A 24,795-nucleotide genomic window follows, 5' to 3' on the forward strand; every position below is an offset into this window, starting at 1 on the left:
TGACATCGATACAGCTACAAAATTATGGATGGAAATGAGGAGCTGGGCACACGATTGGTTCGATAAGGAAGAAACATGCAGATAAAGAGTCTGGGCTTGGAGCTATGCCTGTCTCGACCATTGCATTGCACGAATCCAACCGTCAACCTTTGACTAAACCCAGGGCTGGAAAAAGGAAAAAAGGCGGTTCTGTCTCGTCTCAGTGTCCACTACTGTCCACTGTCCAGGGCCCCGGCCAGCCCCCAAACGGCCATGCCGGATCCATCGTCTACCAGCCGATGTCGCTGATCCGTCTTCTGCAAGTCTCCGGAGACGCCTACAGCATCCCCGTAACTCGCGTGGAGACTGCGCCCTGGCCAGATTCACACTACCCACTACCTACGCTTCCCGTCCAGCCAGAAGAAAGCAGCGGGCTTCCGAGACCAGCCGATGACCAAGAGAATATCACGGCAGCCATACACATAATATTAGCAGAAAGAATATATGGACACGCCGCTTGCCTGGGGCCCGATCTCGGCAATGCACCGCGGTTACTTAGTATGAAAAGACAGGATTGCTCTCAGGCTGTTGCCACTCATACCTACTCATCCACTTGCATAGTTGAGGTTGAGCCTCACACTGCTATAAAGAGTCGTTATCGGAGGTGGAAGATACTACAACTGTCCATGGGCAATATACTGCCGCATAACTCCGTAGACATGACCTCTGAGCATTCCACTTGATAGTCTATTCGCAGTGCAAGGCCACCAACCAGTTCCCACACACGGACAGATAGGTGTCCCCGAAACCCAACAGTGTAGCGTTCTAGTCCTTGCCCCGTGCAGACTACTCCTCATGATACAAATACAGCATCAGATTCTCTCCGAGCAGACAGGATTTGACTCCGCCCCGTACTAGACAGCTTCTTCGCCGACCTCAAGAAACAGGCTACGCAGTAACAATCGTCTACCACTCGTAAAAATCGACATGTCTGAACAAAAACCGCGGTTTTCTATAAGCCCCGTCCGAGGTGCAGCCGACCTGAAAGACACCATCCAGCTCTTCTATACATACGCCAGATCTCTAGGGATCGATCTGGCGTTTCAGAATTTTGATGCTGAAATGGCCCGCATGCCTGGCAAATACGCGCCACCTGGCGGGGAATTGCTTCTTGCCCGAGACGACGCCGGCCTTCCGATCGGCTGTGTCGGCCTGCGACCTCTCCCTCCGTCCAGTGACGGCGCTCGAGTGTGCGAGATGAAGCGTCTGTACGTCGCTCCCGCGGGGCGTGGCAGCGGAGTGGGAAAGGCGTTGGCTAAAACGATCGTGGCGGCGGCGGAAAAGCTCGGCTACACCGAAATGCGGCTTGACACTCTTCCTAGTATGGTGGCTGCGCTGAACATGTATCGCTCGTTTGGGTTTGAGGATATTCCAGCCTACTATGACACACCCTTGGAGGGAACGCATTTCCTGGCGCTACGGTTGCCGGCCTCAGCCAAGCTTCACGATGGCCAAGGCCCCTCCCGCCAGTGAGCCTAGTCCTGGGCGCTGGGACTGGGTCTGCATGGATGGAGGAAGATGAGGAACATCCTCAGTCCGGTCTCCACTGTCCGCCGGGTTTCCTCCAGTGCCATCTCTGGCCGGTCACGTTGGAATGGTGGCGTGTTTCGTCTCCCAATGCTTGACGGCATTGAGCGCGGCTGTGATCTTCAGCCCCAAGCGCGCATCAAGCTCATATTTTCCCCAGGCCTTCGCCTTCTCCAGATGCGCCTGGCATTCCTTCACCAACCTTGCGTCGTGTGCCGGCACCACAGGTGGAACTTTTTCGCCAGGATCAGTGACGAATTTAGTGCCGTGGATCTGGCCGTACTCGGTTCTCTGCATCCAAAGATTCACGGCTAGCTCATAGTGCGCCGTAGGCACCATCCAGTCGTCTTTGTACTGGCCTGTGAAGTCGAATGCGCTTCGATTGAGAATGTTTTGACTGAGAATGGCTGCGGACTCTTCATGTTGGCGCAGATTTCTCAAGATCACGGCCCTCAGAACGGCGAGGATGGCACGCTCGTCCGCATCCTCCTGCGGCCACCGCGGTGTATTTTCCGACCAGGCCAGGTTCTCCAGGGAGCTCTGCAGTTGACTTGCATCCATCTTCTTGTATCCGGCCCAAAGGAAGATCATCTCCTCGAGTGGACTGACTCCCACGGCGTCAATAAAGTTGCACTTCCACCTGACCGCACGTTCCTCCCACTTCGCGATCTTCCGAACCACAAACCCGTCAAAAGGAAGCTGTCTACCCATCATCTTCTTTTTACCAACTCTAGTGGGCGCGGCTTTGAGGTACTCTTCGGCCAGCTTCGCGTGTTTCTGCGCTTCTGCCTTCGAGAGAGTCTTGTCGTAACGGTAAGCGCTGAGGTGTGCAGCCCCTGCGATGTAGGAGTACAGGCCCTGGGACCAGGCATTGAGGTCTGCACAAGTAAGAAATGAGTCGGCGCATAGTTGGTATCGGTGAGCGTTCATGGCGCTTAAACTCTTTTCAAACATATGCAGGGCCTCAATCTGCTTGAGTTGACTGGTGCCCGGAACAGAGAGGATCTTCAGGGCCGAGTCGAGTTGTCGCTTAGAGGCCGCCATTCTAGCTTCCTCGATAAGCCAGAGATGGCTTTTGGGGTACCGCTTTCGCATCTCGACCAGCAGAGCCTCCAGTCGAGCTGCAGGATAGCCTTCCACGTCGTCTGGCTTCGAGGGGTCAGGGTCGGCAATGATATCGCAGAACCCAACCAACCCATTGTACCAGCCGAACAAGACCAGGCTTGCCATACCGCCATTGATGTTGGGGAATTTGCTCGCTTGCCACAGCATTCGAATGCCTCTTTCGCGGTCGCCTCGGAAGCCTATGATGTAGAGTAATTTGCTAAAGGCTGGGGGGATAACGGAGATGAGAAGCGAGAGAATTCCGGACATGAGGTTGGTGCCAGAATGGATGAAGGCGTCGAGGGAGTTGGCGAAGATTTCCGAGTCTGCATCTTCGGTGAGCATGCCCAGGGTCGTTAGAGGTGGTGGTTTCATCAGTCCTTCGGCTTGTAGCTCGTTCGAGTGGTGCGCAAGATTCATTTCCTCGATTTTGCGGTCCAGTTCAGTCATGTCCTCCGCCTCCTCTTCGACATCAAAATGACCTTCATAAGCTTGGGTCACTGGGTTGTTGTCATGAATGATGTCAGCTTCGTGGAATTCTTCGGCAGGGTCATCTGCTGAGACGTCCTCCACGGCTTCTGCCTTTCGCAATGCAGACGGATTACTCGGCTGAACCGGATCTGTTCCAGGTCTCTCAGAAGGATATTGCGTCTTTCCGGTCCGAGATCCGGGACGTTGTAAACTCTCCATAGACTGTGGTCGCAATGCAGAGCGCCCCTGAGTCGGCCTCGTTTTCATGAAGGCTATTTCCATCTGCACCAGGCGGTCCAGGGTGATATAAGCTTTTCTCAGTTTGTAAAAACCTCTTATGGATTCTGTCAGGCTTTCATTAAGCACCCCAACAACAGCGGACATGATCTGGGCCTCGGCCTGACACAATGCAAACTCGGAGCCCTTCTCGTATATTGTGGAAACAAACGTACGAGGGTCATATTGGGCTTTGTTGTAGCTGGCAGATGAGCTGGATTCGGCTTCAGACAGCGTCGCCTGTGCCTCTTTCATGGCGTCCTGTTCGAAGCCCAGAACGGCCTTCATGAAACCCAGAGTGCCTTTGGCGAGTTTGTGGAATGGTGAAGTCCCATCCCCGAGGCCCTTTTCTGCTCCCTGGATGTCATCGTTCAAAACCAGCTCTACAGCACGGAGGGCCGACTCAAGGTTCTGGGATTCGGCTAGAGAATCCAAGCTCTGCGTGGATGCATTGGCATACGATCGCCCTCGATCAAGCCACTTTCCAACTCTATACATGGCGATTAGCTTGGGAAAGAAACCAGATGTCCGCCGCAGATGCGCAACGATGAAAGGATTTCGACAGGCTTAGGTCAATCTAGGCACCAGATGAGCTCAGTGTCAGGGCCTAGCAAGCCATGTTGAGCCGCAAGTCACCGGCAGCCAGAAGTAATGATATTGGTAGAGAGAAAGATGCCCCAGAAGGAGAGAGGACGGATGGTGGACTCTAGTAGTATAAGTAATAATACAAAACACAGGGAAAAGACCCTTCAAGGATATTCTGCTTTATACGTGGGATTCCATCTGGATTTCAGTACTAGGTAGTAGTCCCCAGCTCCGTGGTTGTCAGCAACTGGCAGGGTGAGATGGCAGACTCGGATGGAAGGAGTGCTCTTTCGTCATTCAATTGATGGCCGCCTGCAGATATTACCTCAGGAACGTACTAGTAGCACGTAGTAGCGTGGTAGTGTGTTTACGGATAGTCGGTATATTCAAGACTGCGCCTGTTTAAGGCCGCGTACCTGTACCTTGCACCTCAAGTCGCTAGTTCTCACTGCTCCGCCGTCCAGCCTTAATTCCGCCTCTGTGCAGACAAACAGTCTAACATACCATCCAATATCCTCTCAACCTACACTACTGTACTCCGTACCATCTCACCACCGTAAAGGTTTCGCGACAATCCATACTTCAGCACATAACTCCCTGCGCGCTCAAAAAGAACTTTGCAGCTTTCTCGACTCCGCGATTCCACCCGTGTTCATCTCGCCTGGATCGACCGAAGAAAGTACTCCATCCTCAACCTGGTCCCCAATCGACTCGCCGAATCCTCTCCTGCCTGCGCTTCCATCAGGTCGTGCTCTCTCCCAAGATGTCTTCAGGTTCCTCCAATGTGCCCACCACGAAACTGCAGCCAACCCAGAAGAATGAGGTCGACCCCGCCCAGACTTCCAAGTCCGCAACAAATCCCCAACCCGCGCTTTTAGAAGAGGATGATGAATTTGAAGACTTCCCAGTTGAAGGTACGGGCAACATCCATACGGAGAATCTTTTCACGGGTTCAAAGACGATCTTCAACCGTGTGCTGACGGAGTTCCCACAGACTGGGCGCAAGAAGACGCCGAAGTACCAGGAGGGGCAACCCACCTGTGGGAGGAGAGCTGGGACGATGATGACCAAAACGAGGATTTCAGCAAACAATTGAAGTACGTGACAACGACTGGGAATCGCCCAAGGGTACTAACAACCGCGCAGGGAAGAATTGAAGAAGGTCGAAGCTACCAAATAGCTCATGGTCCAACGGCTGGTCTTCGAGTATTGCACCACATGGCGTTTGGGGTCATAAAAGGAGCATAGAGCCTAATTACAGATAGGATATGTTTTCCTCTATCGCATAAGTCTTGAAACACCGACCATTGCCTGCTGCCATGTCGTGCAATTTCCATCGTTCATCTTCATTTCCGCTCTGTTCGGCATTATCTGACCACTGTCATTGTACAATGCACAGCGTGATCTACTTGCTGGACAAGGCGACCACACCGGGTAGCTCTTTGCCCTCGAGCAGTTCCAAGCTTGCACCGCCTCCAGTAGACACATGGCTCAATTTGTCTTCAACTCCATACTTGGCGGCGACGGTGGCCGTGTCTCCTCCCCCGATGATCACAATCTTTCCGCTCTGGGCCGCTGCCACTGCCGCGTCCAGGGTCTTCTTCGTACCATTGGCGAACTTGTCAAACTCGAAAACGCCGGCAGGTCCGTTCCACAGAATCGTCTGTGCCTCGTCGATGGCCTGCTTGTACAATTTGATGCTCTCCTCGCCACAGTCAAGCCCCATCCAGCCATCAGGAATACCTTCTTTGTCAGTTGCATAGCCGACCTGCGCATCCTTGTCAAATTTGTCGGCTGTGACATAGTCCACTGGCAGGATAATCTTGACGTTGTGCTTCTTGGCCTTTTCCACCAGCTCGGCGCACTTTTCGCTGCCGGGCTGGTCGAACAAACTAGTACCAATCTTGACACCTTCCAGAGTCTTCTTGAAAGTGAAAGCCATGCCTCCGCAAATGATCAGGCTGTCGACCTTCTCGAGCAGGTTATCAATCAGTTGGATCTTGTCCGAAACTTTGGCGCCACCAAGAATGGCCAAGAACGGTCTCTTAGGGTTCTCGAGGGCTTTGGCAAAGTACTCAAGCTCCTTCTTCATCAAGAAACCGGAAGCCTTCTGCGGTAGGTCGACACCGACCATAGAGCTGTGCGCACGATGGGCGGTTCCGAAGGCATCATTGATGTAGATGTCACCCAATGCAGTCAATCCCGCACGGAATTTGGCAACAGCATCCTTGTCTGCCTTGACCTTCTTACCATCGGCGTCTTTGCTGCTTCCCTCCTCTTCCGGATGGAAGCGCAAGTTCTCGAGCAGAATGACCTGGCCACCACTGGCTTTGTTGACCGTCTCTTCGACCTCGGGCCCAACAGAGTCATCTGTGAAGATGACACTCTTGCCCAGTAACTTCTCAAGCTCAGGGACGACCGGTTTCAGGCTGTATTTGGGATTCTTCGTGCCGTTCGGGCGGCCGAGATGAGACATGAGGATGACGGCTTTGGCGCCATGATCAATTGCATATTTGATGGTAGGAAGAGCGCCGACTATTCTTTGGTTGTTTGTGACCTTCTTGTCGGCATCGAGAGGGACGTTGAAGTCGACCTGCGGCCAAATTAGCTAACATAGAAAAGTTGCTCAATGAGGACCATACTCGGATCAAGACACGCTTGTCCTTGAGATCGACGTCGGTAATAGCGAGTTTGTTAGACAGAGACATGTTGAATTACAGGTAATGGGAGGGATAAATTGAGACCTGGGAATTGAAGGGAAAGAAAATCCTCAGACCAGCAGCTCTTCATAAAAGAAAACAAACCCGATGATGGAGGGGTTGAACCGGGACGAGGATCTGGTGGGGAGCAGTGGCTACCAACCCAGGTACCTAATAATCGTGCCAACACCACCAATGCTCCGGAAACTGACGTAGTTCTAATAGGCCCTTGGGCGCCGATGCCTACCTCTAATGCCCGTTCTAACCATCAGAGTGCTTGAATCAGGAGAGCCACATGTTGGTCGCTCTATATTTCCCTCATGAAAGTAGTCTTCTGCGTGGTCTGCCTCTGCCGGGGTGATCAAGGGTGCCAGTGTCTCCAAGCCCGAGGGCGCCGGGGCTGCAAGGGTGGCATGATGCAGAGCCAGCCAAAGATCGAATCAGTGAACAAGCAGATGGGACTGCAGGTTTACGAGAAGAGATCCAGGGAGCGGATTGCATTCCTACCTAGTACCGTAAGCCTTGTCAGTATAAAGTACAACAACAGATAACCATCATATTGAAGCAGATGACCATCTTGTTCTCGCCCGACACACCAGATGAGCTCGATCCTGAGTGGCGGGAAGACCGGGTGTTGGTCCTGCGCCGGCAAAACATGAGGCGCACTGGCACCAGCCCCTACGCTTCTATCTTCCTCACCCATGTTCAGTCGACAAGACTCTTTTGCACTCCAATGGGCACTGAACCACCCAGGTAGTTGAGTCGACAATCCGACTCGTCATTGTGCTACGATCTCCTCAACGCCAGCGGAGCCTTTCGACTGGGTCCCGCGTGACTGTGTTGCCTGCGCTCTTGGTCTGGCGTCACCGACTTCACCTCGACTCCATTGACCTCATCGTTTTCTACTCCCTTCGACCTCCACGTCTCTTCCTCCTTTCTTCTCAGTATGCTCGAAGGATCAAGACAGAAATCTTTGGCCTGGCTAAACAGTCAATACATCTATGGCAGAATTGTACGTGTACCTCACCCAACAATGAGAATGCCGCGCTTGCGCTCGATGGCTTCAAACTCTCGCAGCTAACATTGTTTCTCTCCTCAGCCTCTTCTCCATACACTCATCCTTTTCATCGAGGTAGCCATGGCGGCACGACTGGTGGCCAAGTTCAACTCTTACTATGCTCAAAAGCCCGTGTTGACTACTATGATCACCAATGCGGTATGTGGCGCAGCATCCCGCGGCTGATATCAGCTGATGAAAGATAGGTCCTCGGAGGCATTGCAGACACTGTCGCACAGAGCATCACTGCGTTCCGAGCGAGACAAGCTCTACTACCTCCTGATGCCGACTCCGGATCCTTCATCTCCTCCGGTGTGGAGTTGGAGGATCTCAACGAGAAGCCCGCAAGACGATCGCCCTCCCTCTCTCCTCGACATCCGGGACCTCAACCGTTTGATTTCGAGCGCTTGACCAGATTCATGGCTTATGGATTCTTGATGGCGCCTGTTCAGTTCGTGTGGTTTGGTCAACTCACCAAATGGTTTCCGGTCACATCAAAGAGTGGCACTGTGCCCGCACTGAAGCGCGTAGCCTGCGATCAATTGATGTTCGCCCCTTTTGGTCTGGGTGCCTTTTTCACTTTTATGACCGTTGCTGAGGGAGGCGGCAAGGAAGATGTGCTCAACAAATTCCGGGATGTCTACCTTCCCACACTGAGGGCTAACTATATTCTCTGGCCTGCGGTGCAAATCCTCAACTTCCGCGTCCTACCTTTACAATTCCAAATCCCCTTCGTGAGCACGATTGGGATTGCCTGGACCGCCTATCTCAGTTTGACAAATTCAAGCGAGGACGAGGTGTTGCAGCAGCAGAGTTGATAGATACTCTGCATACTCTCCACTAGGCGATCACGACCCGGTGACAGGCATCGATGGAGTTTGGGTCAAGGTGGCGTCACAGATATACCACAGCATGAGCACACCTCGATTAAGGCTCGGGTTATTTTTATGGAGGCCGTCGTCAATAAATAACTGCTTTCAAGTGTGTGACTGTAAACTTGTTCTTTTCATGCTGAGAGCGCTGCTATTGCAATAGAGGCGGTCTCTCGATCCAACCTTTCGGAATCTTCCTCAAACCCATCATTCTGATCAATCCGTACTATCCGTGCACTCCGAGCACTAAGTTTGGTTGATATAGGTAACATCGGGCAACGACCAGCGACTGCCACAAATTATTTCCCTAATACACGGTATCTCATCAAGGGTACCCATTGAAACATTCCAATCCCGCTGTGACTTGCCATCCCAGTGATCAGGTTTGTTGCATTTTGCCTCTAGAAATTCCTTGACATACTCTAATTCACAATTGCAATTTTGAGGCGAGTTGATGCCGTCCAACTAACCAAACACAGTCCAATGTAATTCCTTCATTTCCACGTAGCCTGGTCATTGCCCACTCCTTTACAGAGCCTCACCCTTTTCTGCTTTCGCCTGCCCATACTTCTTCAACCGGATGGCCTGCACTTTGATGAAGCCGCCAGCATCGGATGGCTCAAAATCTCCGATCTCATCCATCGAACTCTCGCTCGCATCATAGAGTTTCTCCGTCTGCGAACTGCGGCCCAGGATAATGGTGTTGCCCTTGTATAGCCGCGCGCGAACCTGACCATTGACAGTCTTTTGGGATTCAGGGATGCTGACTTGGAGAAATTCTCGCTCGGGAGAGAAGTAGAGACCATTGTACAGTATTTTTGACCATCCGAATGTCACGAATTGGTCTCGGAGGGCGCGGACCTCACGGTCGACGGTTAAACCCTCCAGGTCCCGGTGCGTGTGCTGAAGGATAGTTAGACCAGGGCTCTCGTAACAGCCTCTAGACTTAATCCCGATGAACCTATTCTCCACGATGTCGACACGTCCTATGCCATGCTTGCGTGCGAGAGCGTTTGCGGCCAGGAACAGCTTGGTTGGGTCTGTCTCTGTTCCAGTAGTGGGTGAGGTCAGCTTTACTGGAATACCCTTTTCAAACTCGATCACGACATCTTCGGGCTCATTGGCTGCCGACAGGATCGCAGATTCAGTAAGAGTCCACATATCATCAGGCGGTGTAATGTCCGGATTTTCAAGTATACCAGCCTCGTAACCTGGATGGTGGTTAGCCGGATCCCGAGAATATCCTGTACAAGTAGCACAACGTACTGCAGTGAGCCAAATTGGCGTCCATACTCCACGGCTTTGCCTTTGTTGAGGTGACAGGTATGTTTTTCTCCGCTGCGTAGTCGAGCAGGTCGTTTCGGCCTTTGAAGCGAGCTAGGAACTCGGGGTCACGCCACGGTGCGATGACTTTGATGTTAGGCTGCAAAGCGTAGAAAGCCAATTCAAACCGAACCTAGATGAAATTAGAGGCGTGTTGAAATCGAGAATGAATCTGGTGGTGTTACGGACCTGGTCGTTTCCTATGAAGCGAGTTGAATTAGATTAGAGTCGTGCTGAGATTTGAGAATAGAGCTGGGAATATAAGATAAGGGAAAGGGAAAGGGAAAGGCAAACAGGGAAGGCTTCTTGGACCCGGCGGAATAGAGATGAAATCTTGGTGCGACAGTCCGGGATTCCACCTGATTAGAACAACATGGCTCTCAATTTCATCCCTGTTATTCTTAAAAGGCGGGCAAACTCAGAACGGGTGCTGAACACCAAATCTCATCCACGTAATATGCCTCTCCCAAGGCACCGAGAAGTAAGAGTGTCTCAACCCAGGAAGAGTGAGAAACATCCTTGTGAGGATATATCGCCTGTGTAAATGCAGAGATGGGTGCAGGTGCTGATTTTTGGCAAAACAATGAAATTCACACCACATACCTTTCCCGGTAGCCCCGTGAGCTACATAGGCACATTTCTCCTTTGCAGCGACAGACATCATTGATCGTGCAATGATAGGTCGGGCCAACGATGTGCCTAGGAGGTATGTTGTTTCGTAATTGGCATTGCATTGAATCGCTGGGAAGATCAGTTCCTTGACGAACTGATCCCTATCATCGTTGATGACAACTTTGGAGCAGCCGATTTTCAAGGCCTTTTCGCGAGCCGCATCGAAGTCCTCTTCCTGGCCGACATTGCTCATGAAGGCGACCACATCATAGCCCTTCTCAAGAAGCCAGGCCAGAATGATCGAGGTGTCCTTTAAAACCCCCCCGGTCAGCAAAAATGATCTTCATGTGTAGTTCAAGGCGACTTACCAATCCGCCGCTATAAGCGAGGCACACTCGTTCTTTGGCAGGCATGCTGATGTGACGGCGGTGGTTCTAGCAAGGAGTCAGCCAGTCAGTACAGAAAACAGCTGGGTGAGTCGAGTAAAGGGAATGCGGGAGACGCGGTAAAGTCTCCCCGCTGGAGGAGTCTTGCCAGAGAGGATGAAACTTACGACTGGAGGATTGCTTCTAGAGAGGCTGAAAGCTTTCGGCTGAGGGTTCAATCAGCTAACAATGGCTGGTAAGGTGGTGGTTGAGTCGATGTAGAAGAAATGAAGGAGAAGAAAAAAAATGATGAAGCTGGTGACCGGAGTAGTCTGAGTCAAAATTGGCTTATCTCTTATCTTAGCATGTGTTATCTATTGGGCGGTTCCTGCATGCGGGGAAGGGCGGTGTGAGGGGAGTGCATTACATAAACAACGACGTAGGTATCACGTGTCAGACTCGCCAATGTGTTGAGTGTCTCCAGACTTGGATAGTCATAATATTGTAGGTATAGGTACCTAATTATGCAGAGGGCTCCAATCTTCAAGTATCTAAGAGTACAAGATCCAGGCACCAAGAACGTTCTTCCATCCTTGTCCCTATACCGCTGAAACTACGTCCATTAACACACTTCACCCCTCCCTCTCGAGCCAGGAACCAAACTTATCCAATCGTCCACCCTCGTCCTCTTCCTCTTCCTCGTCAAGGCCGATCGCCTTGTCGCTTGATTTCTTGAATTTCTCGTTTCCGGTTGCGACAAAGGCTTCCAGCTGTCTCTCGTCGAACCACCGCCCGTTCATGACCTGGGACAGGTCAGCACTGTTATGGGCAGAAGCGAAGGACAATGCATACTCTTACACACTCGGCGGCTGCTTCGGCACTGGAGAAGCGCACGCTAGCAACACCGTCTTCCTCATTATCGAAAAGCACAACATTGGTCACGCCCCCAAGCTTTGAGCACTCTTCCCTAATGTCTTCCTTGATCTCCAGCATCGCCGCAGGGTCCTCCTATTGCACGTTAGATTGGCTATCAGCGATGTCGAGGGTCCCCTCACCTCCAATTCCTGGAGCGTAAACATATGCTTCAGGATGACGACTTTATCCCACTTAGAAGTCGTCGCTTGGAGCACTTGGGGATCATCATCATCCCAGTCCGTCAGTTTTCTACCACAAATCAGTGTTGGGCCTTCTCAACCACAGTCCGTAACGTACCCTATCATCTTCTGCGTCCTCTTCATTAGTTTTTTCTGGTCTTTTTTGCTTGGTTTGGCTGGCTGCTGCTGTTGCTGCTCCTCCTGTGGTTTCTTGTGCGAGAAATCTGCAGCTTGAACCTTCATCTTTCCCATTGGTCCTTCCGTGCCGAATCGGAAGTCGGTGTCGTCGAGCATTTGTATGGCGAGTTCCACCGATTCCGGTCGAAAGTACACGACGAGGGCATCCCCCTTGAATTTGCCGTCCTCGTTGTCGTACAACTTTATTCGGGGCTTGCCGGTATCCAGATCTTCGGCAATGACGCCGCATTTGGAGAAGACATGTTCTATTTCTTCCTCGTCGGCGTCTAGTGGGATGGAGGTGACATAGACCGCAGTGTTAACTCGGGGCTTTTTGGGCTTTTGACCGGCCTGATCGCGTTCAGCTCGTGTTCGCCGCAGTCTCCAAAGAGAAGCAACCAACCTCGTCACCATTGGCGTGTTTCCTTTTCTTCTTGTCCCTCGCAGGGGCCACGTTCTCGTCGACACCTGGCACCTTGTAGATCTCGCTTTGTTGCTCCAACAGTGACTGATCCAGCTACATGAAGACACAACATCCAGAGGGTTAGAATCTGTCCTTGCTCGAGAAACCATGGTTCAAGAGTATTGCAAAGTGGAGGATGCAAGGCAAAAGTCCGCCATCCAAGATGCTCGGAAGCCATTTATTGTATTGCCTACCACTGGTATCCATCGTTTTAGAGCAGCGTCCCATTCGAATTCGTTGCCCTCATCGGTCTCGAGAACGAACTTGTTGTCTAGTTTGGAGAAGGAGACTCGCGGGTCTGTATCGAACGAAGACGGTGATTGAGGGAATCCGCTTCGAAGCCCCTCCTCGGGATGGTCTTCATCCGCCATGTCGAGACGGACTGTCGCGCGCGAGAGGAGGATACGGTGTCAGTGTTGGAGTATATAAAAAGCGCAGGCTGTGATGTAAAGTGTCCGACTCCGACAACTTGAAACTGAAAAGCGGGAAAACATGCCAAGAGGAGTAAAATCACCCTTTTAGGACGAGGGCAATGCCGCCCTACGCATATAAAGAGCACTCACCTCATCCCGGCTTGCGGGAGCCCAGTGAGCGAGCGACCTTCACCAGCCATGATGAGTACTCCGTAATTACTGCGAGTATTGTTGCTACGTACCGGTAAGATTGAAGGGGCGGGGATGGAGATTATGCTGATAAGCCTTGATTTAGACCTGAAGTTTGCTGCTGTGCCAACTCTCGGGTCCTCTGGGCTACTACACAGTACAGAGTAGGACAAACTGGGGACTACTTCGTATAACTTGAATGCGCTCGATGGTTCAGGATCATTACTCAGTATCTAGGTACGGATCCTGAACTGCCCTCCACATGGCCATGGAGTGAGAGCGCTGCGGAGCACGTCACCAACGTGGTCTTTGGAATCACGCAATCATGCACGTGACCACCCAGGTAGGTTCAGTCGAGCTGGAGTGACCATCTACGGAGTACCGAGTACCTTCGACATGATGGTCTGCTAGGATGGCTTGAGAGTGGGAGAATGGGTGCCTGTGTAGATTCCTCGGCAGGAGTAGGCCGTGTGAGGCGAGGAGTTGGTACGTCTACCCCTTGTCACCCTGTCGACGAATCAAGCCACCAACTGTTTCTTTTTGCAGGGTGTCTCATTTGTCGATCACGCAAGGTAAGCCCCCTACCGGCTCGAGGCTCAAGATGTCTGAAGCCACATCCAAAGAATAAAGGCTGACACTCGGCTTGTGACACATACGTACAGGTAAGATGTGATCTGTCGGAGCCGGAATGCCAGAACTGTCGGCATCTGGGGATTTCCTGCCCTGGATTGGATGATCAGGATCAAAGAACTAGGTCCATCAACCGAAAAGAACTGAAGCTTCACGTCGATAGAGTCTTTGCAGCCGCTGGCATACATCGGAAAAGCGACGGTGCCTGTCTGGAGTGCCGGACAGCAAAGAGCAAATGCACGCGTGAACGACCCATTTGTCAACGATGCTCCGACAGGCATTTACAGTGTATCTACAACTGGAAGCGCGGGCGAAGTCGCGGGGCATCAATCTCGTCTGGCAGTCAACAATCTGCCTTTTCCAGCCTGCAGGATGCTGGGACACAGTCAGCGGCCTCTCCAAATCTTCTTGAGCCGATGGATCTCGACTGGCTTTCGGAGCCATCGATTCCAGACGACAAAGCGAGGTTGAGGAGCCTAGCAGTTGCATACTTTGACCGGGTCCATCCACAGAGATGCCTCGGTTTCATTCACAAGCCGACATTCATGCATTTCCTCGACCGGGGCGTTGTCAGCTTATGTCAGGAATATGGCGAGGCCTTGGTCTTCACCATTTGTGCCTTGGGTGCTTGGTATCTCCTGCGCCATACGCCGGCGAAGCAGCCTGCGCATCCTCGAGCTCCCGGCCAAGAATGGGCACTCGGGGGTCGACGACGTGCGCTCGATAATCTTGGAACTCCGTCGATCAACAACCTCAGAGCTCTGGTTTTGTCCTGCGAGTACTGTTTCTTGAGGAGAGACTTTGCCACCAGTTTCAGTCTGATCGGGTGCTGCTACAGGTTGGCCCGCCTACTCAGGCTAGATTCGGTCGGGTTCGAGGAGGACGAGAGGACGCGAGCACACTCTGCGGCGAATCCGACCGAAACCGAATCCAGAAGGCGTCTGCTCTGGGCTTGCTACATACTTGACACCAGCGTTGGCTCAGGCGTCGACGCAAACACCTGTTGGCGTGACGGACCTCCTCAGGTGCCACTGCCCTGTCCCGAAAGCGATTTCATCAACCAACGATCCGGGGCCATCGTCCGACTGTCAGCCAATGGCGCTTTCGTCCCGCCTGCGCCCGAATCAGTGGGAATCCGGGCGTATGTGGTGCGCCTGAGCTGCCTACGAAGTCGGGTTCTGAGGCTGATCCGACAGCACAATCTGAGCACCGATCCCTGGCACCCAGAGTCGCCTTTTATGAGACTGATCAACGAAACCGCCCAATTCCACGCAGACCTTTCAAGGCATTGTGCCTTGACAGACCTGAACCTCTACATCCAGAAAGAGCAACACTTAGTCGGCGCGATTCACTATCTTCACTTGGCCTACCACGCATCGGTCATTGATCTGACCAGGATCGCATTGCCAGGATTCAGCTTCCCTCTAGCATCAACATTGGCCCACGCGCCTCCGACCTTTCGGACTCAATGTCAGCAAAGATGTCGTTATCACGCCTCAGAGATATCCAAAATCATTCGAAGGGCACGCGAGTATGGGCCAGAAGCGTTCGACGATCACTTTTGCAACGTGGCCACCTTTGAATCCACAAAGGCACAAATCATCTATTGCGCGACTGTCCGTCCACACGATGCCGCGCTTCGGTTGGAAGTCGCGGAGGATATCAGAACGAACCTGAGCTTGTTGGCTCCGCAAGAACCTCCAGTCGTGGGCAAGCAGCCTTCCAAGCAAGTACGGGGTCTCCTGCCCTTGTTGTATCGGTTTGGGTTCGAAGATATCGCAAAAGAATGGGATGATGAGGGAGCGTCAGGAGTAAATCAAGAAATCGAGGTGGTTGGATCTGCAAAATTTGACTATTTGAGCCAGACGGCTGCCTTCCGTCAGGCGGCCGAGACGGAGATGGAGACCAATCGCGCCGTCCATGGCCAACCCGGTCTGCAGAGCAAGCGGTCAGAACGTCAGGATCCGCCCGTCATAGACAGCATCAAACCCTCGGACGCGCTGGGTTCGTTCGACGGGTCAGACATGGACGAGGCCAACCGGCACCATGAAGGCAGTTCCAAATATACTCCCGAGCGGCCAGCCCCGCCGCAACAAGGTCTTGAGGGTCCCGACTATCTCAACACGGCACGCAACATGCCAGACCTGATGTGGGATCTGCCCTATCAACCGGCTTGGTCGGAATCTGTCTTCCTCGACCAATCTCTGGAAGATCCCTCTTTTTGGTGGAGCGAAGTCCCGTGATACCCTTGCTACGCACTCAGCCATTGATGACTGCTGGACCTCTTGAAGGCCTAGTCTGGTCTGTGTCTGGAGCGATCCTGTTATTGATAGTCACTGCCCTCCATAGTCATCAGCTGCAGGCTGAGGTCTCCCTCGGTGGCCTAGACAGGAACGACATGTTTCAATCTCTCGGGAGTGTGTTGGGGCCTGCCGATATACTTGATCCAGCCGTACGGGTCTTCGAACTCATCGTGGAGGTTGACATGGTTGCCGTTGGCCTTTCCTTGCTCTGAGGACCCGTATTCCCCTGCAAGTCCCACCACGCCCACTTCCTGCTTGTATTCCTGCCACAACTCCAGCAACTCCTCGAATACTTGGGGCTGTGCATCTCTCAGGTCGGTCGTCTCGCCGGGATCCGATGCAATGTTGAACAGCTCCCATCTCTGCGGCCCTCTCGGCGCGGGCACAAAGGTGATTTTCCAGTCGCCTCGGCGCAAGGCCCCGGAACCCGCGATCTCGAAGCCGACCGCATAGTCGTTGGCATGGATGGCGGGCGTCGTGACACCGGTGGTGGAGATGAGGCTGGATGGAGAGGCGAATGCAGAGAGGAACGGAACCCAGCTGCGACCTCGAAGGGGTGCGATGGGACGCCCCTGGTAGGAGGTGCCCGGGTGCTCCAAGCCAGCCAGTTCCAGGATGGTGGGCACAAGATCCATGACAGTGGCGAAGGCATCGGTCACTGCACCACCACCGGAAAGGGATGATTTGGCCGGCCCGTTCACGTGGCGGCTCTCCTGACCCAAGCCAGGCATGGAGGGCGCATCATTCATGTTGGTGTCAGTGTTGGTGTTGGGCAGCTTCACCACCAGTGGGACTCGACAGCCGCCTTCGGTGGAGTACATCTTGTACAACCTGGAGGGCGCTGTGGCAGCCTGGGCCCAGCGCGAACCATACCACACAAAGGAGTTGGCGCGGCCGATGTTGTCCAGGCTGTTGTCGTAGTACTTGTCAATGTGAGCCAGGACGTCGTCGGCAATCAACGGCATGGCTTCGTATGAAGCGCCCTCAGCGCCGTTGTCGGACATGAACAGAATGAACGTGTTGTCGTACTCGCCGCTTTCTTTCAGGTAGGCCAGCACTCTTCCAATGTTCCAGTCCATGCGGTCGACCATTCCAGCGTAGACCTCCATCGCACGGGCGGACTTTGCTCGCACGTCCGCACTCAAGCTCTCCCAGTCGGCGGGCTCGTCGTCGGTTGTGACGACGGGGTGCGGTTGCACATGTGGCTCGACCAGACCCAGCTCTTTCAGCTTGTGCAGGCGGTGTTGCCGCAGAGCGTCGGGCCCGTCGTCGTAGCGGCCGCGGTATTTGTCCACGTTCTCTTTCGGGGCTTGGAGCGGCCAGTGCGGTGCGGAAAAGGGCATGTAGGCGAAGAATGGCTTGGCTCTTTCGGCCTCGCTCCTCTCCGACAGGTAGGAAATCATCTTGCTTGCGTAGCCGTCCGACGAGTACCACGGCTCGGGGAGCTGGGCTACAAAGTGGTCGTCTTCAGCATGAAGGGCGCGGGTGGCGGTCTCGAAAAACCGAGGAGGCTCCTCGATGGGATCTTCGTACGCAGGTTCATACCCTGAGCACAGATCGATCAGTTCAGTTCAGTTCAGTTCAGTTCAGTTCAGATCAGTTCAGCTCAGCTCAGCGTCCATCTCGAGGGGGGAGGGGGTGGGAGGGAGTGGAAGGGAGTGGGAGGTTTACCATAGTGGTTGGCACAGCCAGGAAGCAATGCAAACGATTTGGCGAAGCCTCGTTTCGCCGGGAAATGCTCCTGCTTCAAGCCAAGATGCCACTTGCCGGCCATGATGGTGTGGTAGCCGCCGTCGGTCAGCAGCTCGGGCAAGGCCACCACGCGCTGGTTGAGGAATCCCTCGTGCCCGGGCTGGCCACGGTGGGCGGCCGACGCGCGCGTGAACTCGGCCAACTGGCCCAGGCCGGCGATATGGTGGTCGGTGCCCGTCATCAACATCGACCTCGTCGGCGAGCATGCAGCAGCAACATGGAACGACGTGAATCCGAGGGCACCTGGCTGCGCGCTCAACGCATCGATGTTGGGCGTCTCGATCTCCGACCCAAAGCAGCCGCAGTCGCTGAAGCCCAGGTCATCGGCCACAATGATCAAAAAGTTGGGCCTCTGCCTTTGCCCGCCGAGTGGTTGAGGGGCCGGCATGTTCTGTCCTGTTCAGTTCTGGTCCAAGTATCTACTTCTTCCCTCGACTGTCAATGTTACTTTCAGTGATTCCCCTTCCTTCGCCTCAGCACGGTATCCTGGTATCCTCGACCCGTTCGGGAAGAGAAGAAGATGAAATGAAAGAGTAAGATTCACATCCGCTGTGACTGTCCTGTCTCTCGGCCGCACGCTTCAGCTTCAGCCTCATCTTCATCCATGATGGATACCTCATACCCCTGCATCTCGCCATCTACGCCACTCGTCCTGAACGAGACCCACCCCGGGATGGATTTCGCTGCGAATTCCGGTATGCCCAATCACGAACCACGATCTGATCATGGCGGAGGTCGCTCCGGATTTCGGCAAGGCTACGCCCCTACGCCCAAGCCCTGCCGGAGCTCGCATTGTCCCCCTTCGCTTTTCCCTGGTTCTTTTTCGCGACGATGGCACGACCAGCCGTGTTGTTTCCAGGACCAGAGGGTCAAAGATTGTTGACTGCACCACGAGCCTCGCCGAAATGGCCCTCTGCATCGGATTTGCAATTCGCCATCAATATGGCGACATCTTAAAGTTTCCAACTCGGAAGGCTTGAGAACAGACATCGGTACACGGTACACAGCACCCAACGTAATGGGAATGGATGCACCGACTACCATCTCCTTTCATATAAAGCAGGCCTATCGTCCCGATCCTCAGCAAAGATATGCAAAGGTGTATTGCTGTTGCTGTTGCTGTTGCTATTCCAACCACCGACGACTTCATCTCAGACTCTCACCATGGTTCCTCCCACGGGCGAGAAGGACGCTGGCCTGGCCGACGTCGCCGTCGCCGTCCCAGAGCCATCCAGTGCATCCACAGAAGAAGCTCGGCTCTCCATCAGGCAGCGGCTGGCTCTGTTCACGCCGCTCACCCTTTTCACCATGTTGTATGTCGCAACCTTTCTTCTCTCTAGCTTAGAGGCTAGACTCTGACTTTGCTTAGATACACGGCGAGTTGCGCCTTCAATTTCGGTTACGACGTCGGTGAGTTTGGCCTTCTCCAACGCAACGGCCATGCCCTTCTTTGCAGTCATATAGTGGGCCTGGGCTTGTTCGCTGACCCATGACACCAGGGACTTTTGGAGGAGTGCAAGCCATGCAGAGTGAGTGGTGTCCCAGATGGTCTCTTCGTCTCAATCTCATCCATTCGCCTGTGCAGGTTTCGCTCACAAATTCGGTGAATACAACGAGACGAAGAAGGCCTGGGCGTTGTCCGCCTACCTGTCATCGCTCATGACGGCATTGCCCTTCCTGGCCAAAGCGCTGGTAAGCAAAGAAGCAAGGCTTCTGGCCCGAAGCAATGAATGTAATAAGTGCTGACCGGTGTCTGCGGTGATAGGGAGTGGTTGTTGGGGCTTGGCTCTCGGAACGGTTTGGGCGCAAGTTGATGTTCGTCGCTCTGATCGCCTGCTGCTATATGTGAGTATTCGACAACAGCAGTACCCAACTGCTACAGGACTACAGTGGCAACTGTAACTCCAGGCTGACGCCGTGCCTCCAGTGGCGTGACGCTCCAGGTGGCGGCGACAACCCCGGCGCAATTCACAGTGGGACGATGTCTTACCTTTGCCGCCACGGGCCTCACCGTCATCGGAGTGCCCATCTACCTCGCCGAGACTTCGCCTCGAGAACTACGAGGGATGATGAACGCCACCATCCAGCTCATGATCAGTCTCGGTGGACTGGTGGCCTCGTTGGTCAATCTCGGCACCAAAAACATGACGGGCGACAAGGCATGGCAGATCCCCGTGGGCGTGCAGTACGTCGCCCCGGTGTTCCTGACCATTGGCTGGTTTGTCCTGCCGGAATCTCCTCGCTGGTAAGTCGTGAGTCCTTTGGGCTCACCTGGAAGTGTGTTGGCATCATCAGTCCCTTGGGTTCCTGGAAGCGTGTCGGCATTATTCCCGCCCCGAGACGAAGGAGAACCAGGCATCTCTTGTATCCGCCATGTGTTTGATCTGACAGGGTTGGCTGACGACATGGCGTGCAAGGCTGATCTCCCGCAATCAAAATGACCGGGCACTGCAATCGCTGCGAAGGCTGTCGAAAAAGTCCAAATCCGCGGCCGAGCTGGATGCGGAAATCGCTGCGCTGTACAGCGCGGACGCCAATAAAGGCAAGGGGACTTGGAGGGAAGTATTCGACCGGAAGAACCGGGTGAGTGAGGGTTATTTGTTTGGTCTTGTTTCTGTTCCTGTTCCTGTTCCTGTTCCTGTTCCTGTTCCTGTTCCTGTTCCTGTTCCTGTCCTACTCTTTGGCTGACCATGAATGATGCCCTTTCCAGGTCCGAACCTCGGTGGCCATCCTGGTCATGTTTGGCCAACAAATCACCGGCCAGGCCTTTGTGTCGCAATACTCGGTTGTCTTCTACGTGTCTCAAGGCTTCGCAAGTAAAGCTTTCTTGTATGGTGTGTTGGGGGCCGTTGCAGGCGTCGTCTGCGTTGCCATCACCTGGCTCTTGGTCGATTCCATTGGGCGACGGTAAGTTTATTGTTCATTTGTTCATTCGTGCATGCGTTCATTCCTTCTCGGCCTCTGACCCTTGGCCCTCTGGCTCCCTTCAATTTCTACCTTGCGAGGCTTTTTCGAAAGGGACCCGCCGCTGACCATGGACGCCGTTAGAACTTTGCTTCTCCTAGGCGGCACCTTCATGGCCATTTTCATCTTTATCGTCGGCGGCATTTCGACGGCGACTCACCCCTCGGACGCTGCCAGACACACTCTGGTACGGCATGATCACAATCCTGTTCCCACCCCAGCCACCTGTTGGTCACATGCGGCCAGGTGATGCTGATGTGATCTTTGGGTCATTCGACGTTGCTTTCTAACGCTTTGATATCTTCCAGGTCGCTTCCGTCATTCTTTTCAGCGCGGCCTACTCTCTGTCCTGGGCTCCAATGTAAGTCAGCCAGCGATCTTCAATATTTTGTGTGTGTTGGCTGTTTTGTGTGTGTCGGTTGGAAAAGTCGGGCCAAGTTACGAGTATGATGGTCTCCTACGCCAGCCCGGCCCGTTGAAAGTCGAATTAGCTAGCGAGGCTGAGTAGGAAGAGGAAAGGTTGAATGACCAACTGACATGATGCTCGTACAGATCCTACGTCGTGGTGAGCGAGGTGGCCTCCAACCGAGTCAAGGAAAAGACGAACCTTCTGGCCTGTGTGGTTTCGGTGCTCACCACCTTCGTCACCTCCTTCACCGCGCCGTACCTCATCAACGCATCGTACGCCAACCTGGGCGGGAAAGTCGGCTTCATCTACGGGTCCATCTGCTGGGCCATCCTGGTGCTGGCCTATCTGTACGTGCCGGAATTGAAGGGCCGGAGTCTGGAGGAGGTCGACCAGCTGTTCAGCTCGGGCCAGCCTCTGCGCAAGTTCAAGCACATTCGGACGAAACCCGTCGAAGAGGACGCGTCTGGCTGGAGCTGGAAAGACCGGTCTGTGACATCTGCCTCTGTCTGACTTGGCTCAGTGCAGTGGTAGTGCGCCAGTGGTAGTGCACCAGTCTGGGGGTGACGATTGATGGTGACGGTTGATGGGTGACTGGTCCTTCCACGGGCAAGTTGCGGCCGAGCCAACTACCTCCAAGTAGTAGTATAGTCGTCTCTACAAACCCAATATATGCCATCTATCCACTCCGAGCACCAAGTTGGCCAACTAACTATGTGACTTTGAAGTACAGTATGTAACTCGTGATTGGGCCAAAGCCAGACTCAGGAGCACCTGTAGGGCTAGGCTTCATTCAGATACAATGTTGAATGTAGACTACGGATTACTGTCCTCTGTCTCTGTCTTTGTCTCTGTCTCTGTCTTTGTCTCTGTCTCTGTCTTTGTCTCTGTCTCTGTCCTTGTCCTCTGTCCTCTGTCCTCTATCTCGACCTCCATCTCGACCTCCATGCCCTGCGCGAGAGGCACCTTCACGCGGTGCAGGGTGTGAGTAGCAGCCTCATGTAGGCTGTGAAACCAGACCTCTCAACAACAACCGAGTCGATAAAAGAACGATATCGTGGGAGTACGGCTATTCCTTCTACTTATCGACAGAGGCCTTAGAACGCTATTTACTTCAGCGATAGCAACCTACCTACCTACCTACCTACCTACAGCCTTCAGCTAACTATAGAGACAGCCTTTAATACTCGAGCGATAATAATATCCTCTACCGCGATTCCTTACCTTTATCTCGTACGGTTTTCGTCTACTAGAGGTTTTTTATCCGACGAAAGAGAAGGACTATAAGGAAGATATACTCTACCGGGAAGATTTTATCGAAGGAGGAGGGTTACATCGATCTCGTAAGGAAAGATACTCTCATCTCTCTACTACAGTACTAATAACTTTCAACAATACTCTCTACCGATACGAGGGCGGCACTTGATAGCACTTACAACGCCTACTGGCCTAGTACTAGAGTGTATAGTAGATTGAATAAACAGATGTCAGTACTGGACTGCTCTATCACAACTACCCACTACCCCGTGAATACCTTGCTGGCCTTGATGTCCTCAAATGCTTTCAGGGTATGAGCGACCAGCTTCTCGCCGACTCCTTGGGCTCGGTGCTTCTCGTACGCCTGCTCGTTGCGAACTGTCTCGCCGTCCGATCCCACCGCATACGCTCCACTGCCCAAGATGCCGTCGGAGCCTGTGGCGATGTCGATGGGGTTACTTGCGCCTGGTTTTGCACCTGCGCCTGCACTTGCACTCGACACCCTTGGTGGATCCATGTCGCCTGAAGCCTGGCCAGAACCTCGTGCCGGAAAGCGCTGCGGTGACGCCAGAAACAGCATGCGCTCGCCGCACTCTGCGACCGGGGTAGTGAACCAGCTGGTCACAGGGGCCAAGAGGGACCACAGGAGACGAGCCCACGCTGGCACTCCTAGGTTCTGAAAGGCTTCGGTCATGATCAGGCCCGGGAAGACATGGACCAGGCTCAAGTGGCCCGGGTTCTGCGCCGCCAGATACTCCATGAAGAAGGTGGTCATGTAGACGACGTGCGACCGCATCGACGCCATGGAGAAATGCCCGCCTGACCGTAATAGCAGGTCGTCGACGTCCAGCTGTCCCTCCTTGCCGGCGCCGAACACCGATATGATATGTGCAGGTAGCGACGACGCTCGGAGCAGTGGAAGGAGATTGACGGCGAACTTCATGCGCGAATAGTAGAGGAGGGAGATGCGAAATTCCAGTCCTTCGGTGGTGTCTGCAGAGGGAACTCATGTTAGCAGAATTCAAACTGTCGCTGGTCACTGAGTTCTCAGACACCCTGGCCCTGTAGTCGCCAATGCAACTGTAACCGCAGCCACAACCACAAGAGACGCAAGATTGGGGCCATGGCCTACTTGTACATACCCTTGCGTGGTTCGAATGTAAAGTCGCCCTGGCTCATACATAGCAAGTCCACTCTGGCAGGAGCACCACCACCAGCTGTCTCAGCCTCAGCCTCGGCCGCGGCCTCGTCGTGCTCCATTCGTGTAATGTCCGCACACACGCGGTCGACCTCTTCCAGCAAGGACAGATCATGAGCCTGGACAAACACGAACCGACCGGCCGGACAGAGTCGCTCGCATTCGGAGATGATGGCTTCGACCGCCGCCCTCTTTCTTCCCACCACATAAGCCCGGAGAGATTGAGCGTTGCTTTGGCCGTTGCCTTGACCATTGCCTTGGCCATTGTTTTTGGTGTGCTCGCCATGCACCTTCGCCAGCGCGTAGAGTGTCGCCCTGCCAATGCCAGAGGTGGCGCCCACAAACACCGCCACCAGCGACTGAGTCTGGACCAACGCGGCGTTGTATGAGCGGACAAGGTCGAGTTTCACCATGATGCCTATCCTCTCCTCTCCTCTCCTTGGACGAAACAAGGCACAAGGCACAAGCACAAAACACAACTCAACCAAGGAGTAAGTAGTAAGTAAAACACTCGACCAAGGAGTAAGTAGTAAGTAGTAAGTAGTCGACGAAATGGCACCAGGCTCAGCCAACGAAATGGACAGACACTTCGGGCTATACAACATACAACATACAACCGTTGGGAGTGCGAAGCGAAGCATTGGGCACAACCCTACCTAGCGAGGGAAGGGAACCTGTATTTAGAGACCGCGGTCTCCAGGACCCTACTACTAGAGTCGTCGTCATCAGGTCATCATAATAGCCATAGTCATAGCCATAGTCTCCATGACATGACGGGGTTACCGGCATCAATTCAACTCAATTCAACTCAATTCAACTCGTTTCTCGTGGTCGGTCTTCAATCACCCCATCGTAGCTGGACGGTACCAACTAGGCTGCGTCTCTCAGGAGGAGGAGGCTAGGCTGTTCCAGATAAATACGAGTCAGGGTTAGTCTGGATCCCACTCACACTGCGCCCGCCACTTCAAAACACCCCCTAACCCTAACCCTAACCCTAACCCTAACCCTAGGTGGCCCCT

General features: G+C 53.6%; 11 protein-coding genes across 11 annotated transcripts; 5 read left to right on the plus strand and 6 right to left on the minus strand.

Moving 5' to 3' along the window:
• Positions 1-966: 966 nt before the first annotated feature.
• A1O3_09569 (carbonic anhydrase) lies at positions 967-1,512 on the plus strand (the record flags this gene model as incomplete). The annotated part of the gene is made up of 1 exon (XM_007739663.1): positions 967-1,512. The coding sequence occupies one exon, from the start codon at positions 967-969 to the stop codon at positions 1,510-1,512; it is 546 nt and encodes a 181-aa protein (XP_007737853.1).
• A 111-nt stretch (positions 1,513-1,623) lies between these two features.
• On the minus strand, positions 1,624-3,915 carry A1O3_09570 (uncharacterized protein; the record flags this gene model as incomplete). The annotated part of the gene is made up of 1 exon (XM_007739664.1): positions 1,624-3,915. The coding sequence occupies one exon, from the start codon at positions 3,913-3,915 to the stop codon at positions 1,624-1,626; it is 2,292 nt and encodes a 763-aa protein (XP_007737854.1).
• An 850-nt stretch (positions 3,916-4,765) lies between these two features.
• Positions 4,766-5,182, plus strand: A1O3_09571 (26 proteasome complex subunit DSS1; the record flags this gene model as incomplete). The annotated part of the gene is made up of 3 exons (XM_007739665.1): positions 4,766-4,916; positions 4,997-5,099; positions 5,149-5,182. The coding sequence occupies 3 exons, from the start codon at positions 4,766-4,768 to the stop codon at positions 5,180-5,182; spliced, it is 288 nt and encodes a 95-aa protein (XP_007737855.1).
• Positions 5,183-5,407: 225 nt separating this feature from the next.
• On the minus strand, positions 5,408-6,710 carry A1O3_09572 (phosphoglycerate kinase; the record flags this gene model as incomplete). Its single annotated transcript, XM_007739666.1, has 2 exons — positions 5,408-6,595; positions 6,645-6,710. 2 exons carry the CDS (start codon positions 6,708-6,710, stop codon positions 5,408-5,410), a joined length of 1,254 nt encoding a protein of 417 aa, XP_007737856.1.
• A 937-nt stretch (positions 6,711-7,647) lies between these two features.
• On the plus strand, positions 7,648-8,576 carry A1O3_09573 (uncharacterized protein; the record flags this gene model as incomplete). Its single annotated transcript, XM_007739667.1, has 3 exons — positions 7,648-7,713; positions 7,801-7,917; positions 7,965-8,576. The coding sequence occupies 3 exons, from the start codon at positions 7,648-7,650 to the stop codon at positions 8,574-8,576; spliced, it is 795 nt and encodes a 264-aa protein (XP_007737857.1).
• A 582-nt stretch (positions 8,577-9,158) lies between these two features.
• A1O3_09574 (argininosuccinate synthase) lies at positions 9,159-10,978 on the minus strand (the record flags this gene model as incomplete). Its single annotated transcript, XM_007739668.1, has 5 exons — positions 9,159-9,841; positions 9,897-10,086; positions 10,143-10,153; positions 10,557-10,875; positions 10,934-10,978. 5 exons carry the CDS (start codon positions 10,976-10,978, stop codon positions 9,159-9,161), a joined length of 1,248 nt encoding a protein of 415 aa, XP_007737858.1.
• Positions 10,979-11,562: 584 nt separating this feature from the next.
• Positions 11,563-13,035, minus strand: A1O3_09575 (uncharacterized protein; the record flags this gene model as incomplete). Its single annotated transcript, XM_007739669.1, has 6 exons — positions 11,563-11,733; positions 11,783-11,938; positions 11,986-12,094; positions 12,143-12,566; positions 12,601-12,718; positions 12,859-13,035. The coding sequence occupies 6 exons, from the start codon at positions 13,033-13,035 to the stop codon at positions 11,563-11,565; spliced, it is 1,155 nt and encodes a 384-aa protein (XP_007737859.1).
• Positions 13,036-14,312: 1,277 nt separating this feature from the next.
• Positions 14,313-16,139, plus strand: A1O3_09576 (uncharacterized protein; the record flags this gene model as incomplete). Its single annotated transcript, XM_007739670.1, has 1 exon — positions 14,313-16,139. The coding sequence occupies one exon, from the start codon at positions 14,313-14,315 to the stop codon at positions 16,137-16,139; it is 1,827 nt and encodes a 608-aa protein (XP_007737860.1).
• A 140-nt stretch (positions 16,140-16,279) lies between these two features.
• On the minus strand, positions 16,280-18,339 carry A1O3_09577 (arylsulfatase; the record flags this gene model as incomplete). The annotated part of the gene is made up of 2 exons (XM_007739671.1): positions 16,280-17,745; positions 17,871-18,339. 2 exons carry the CDS (start codon positions 18,337-18,339, stop codon positions 16,280-16,282), a joined length of 1,935 nt encoding a protein of 644 aa, XP_007737861.1.
• Positions 18,340-19,115: 776 nt separating this feature from the next.
• Positions 19,116-21,834, plus strand: A1O3_09578 (uncharacterized protein; the record flags this gene model as incomplete). Its single annotated transcript, XM_007739672.1, has 11 exons — positions 19,116-19,264; positions 19,321-19,361; positions 19,451-19,480; positions 19,537-19,643; positions 19,717-19,796; positions 19,879-20,196; positions 20,369-20,534; positions 20,662-20,858; positions 21,000-21,102; positions 21,224-21,276; positions 21,468-21,834. The coding sequence occupies 11 exons, from the start codon at positions 19,116-19,118 to the stop codon at positions 21,832-21,834; spliced, it is 1,611 nt and encodes a 536-aa protein (XP_007737862.1).
• A 1,006-nt stretch (positions 21,835-22,840) lies between these two features.
• Positions 22,841-24,189, minus strand: A1O3_09579 (uncharacterized protein; the record flags this gene model as incomplete). Its single annotated transcript, XM_007739673.1, has 2 exons — positions 22,841-23,571; positions 23,721-24,189. 2 exons carry the CDS (start codon positions 24,187-24,189, stop codon positions 22,841-22,843), a joined length of 1,200 nt encoding a protein of 399 aa, XP_007737863.1.
• Positions 24,190-24,795: the final 606 nt, after the last annotated feature.

Source organism: Capronia epimyces, assembly GCF_000585565.1.
Source record: "Capronia epimyces CBS 606.96 chromosome Unknown aczIQ-supercont1.10, whole genome shotgun sequence".
Lineage (NCBI taxonomy): Eukaryota > Fungi > Ascomycota > Eurotiomycetes > Chaetothyriales > Herpotrichiellaceae > Capronia > Capronia epimyces.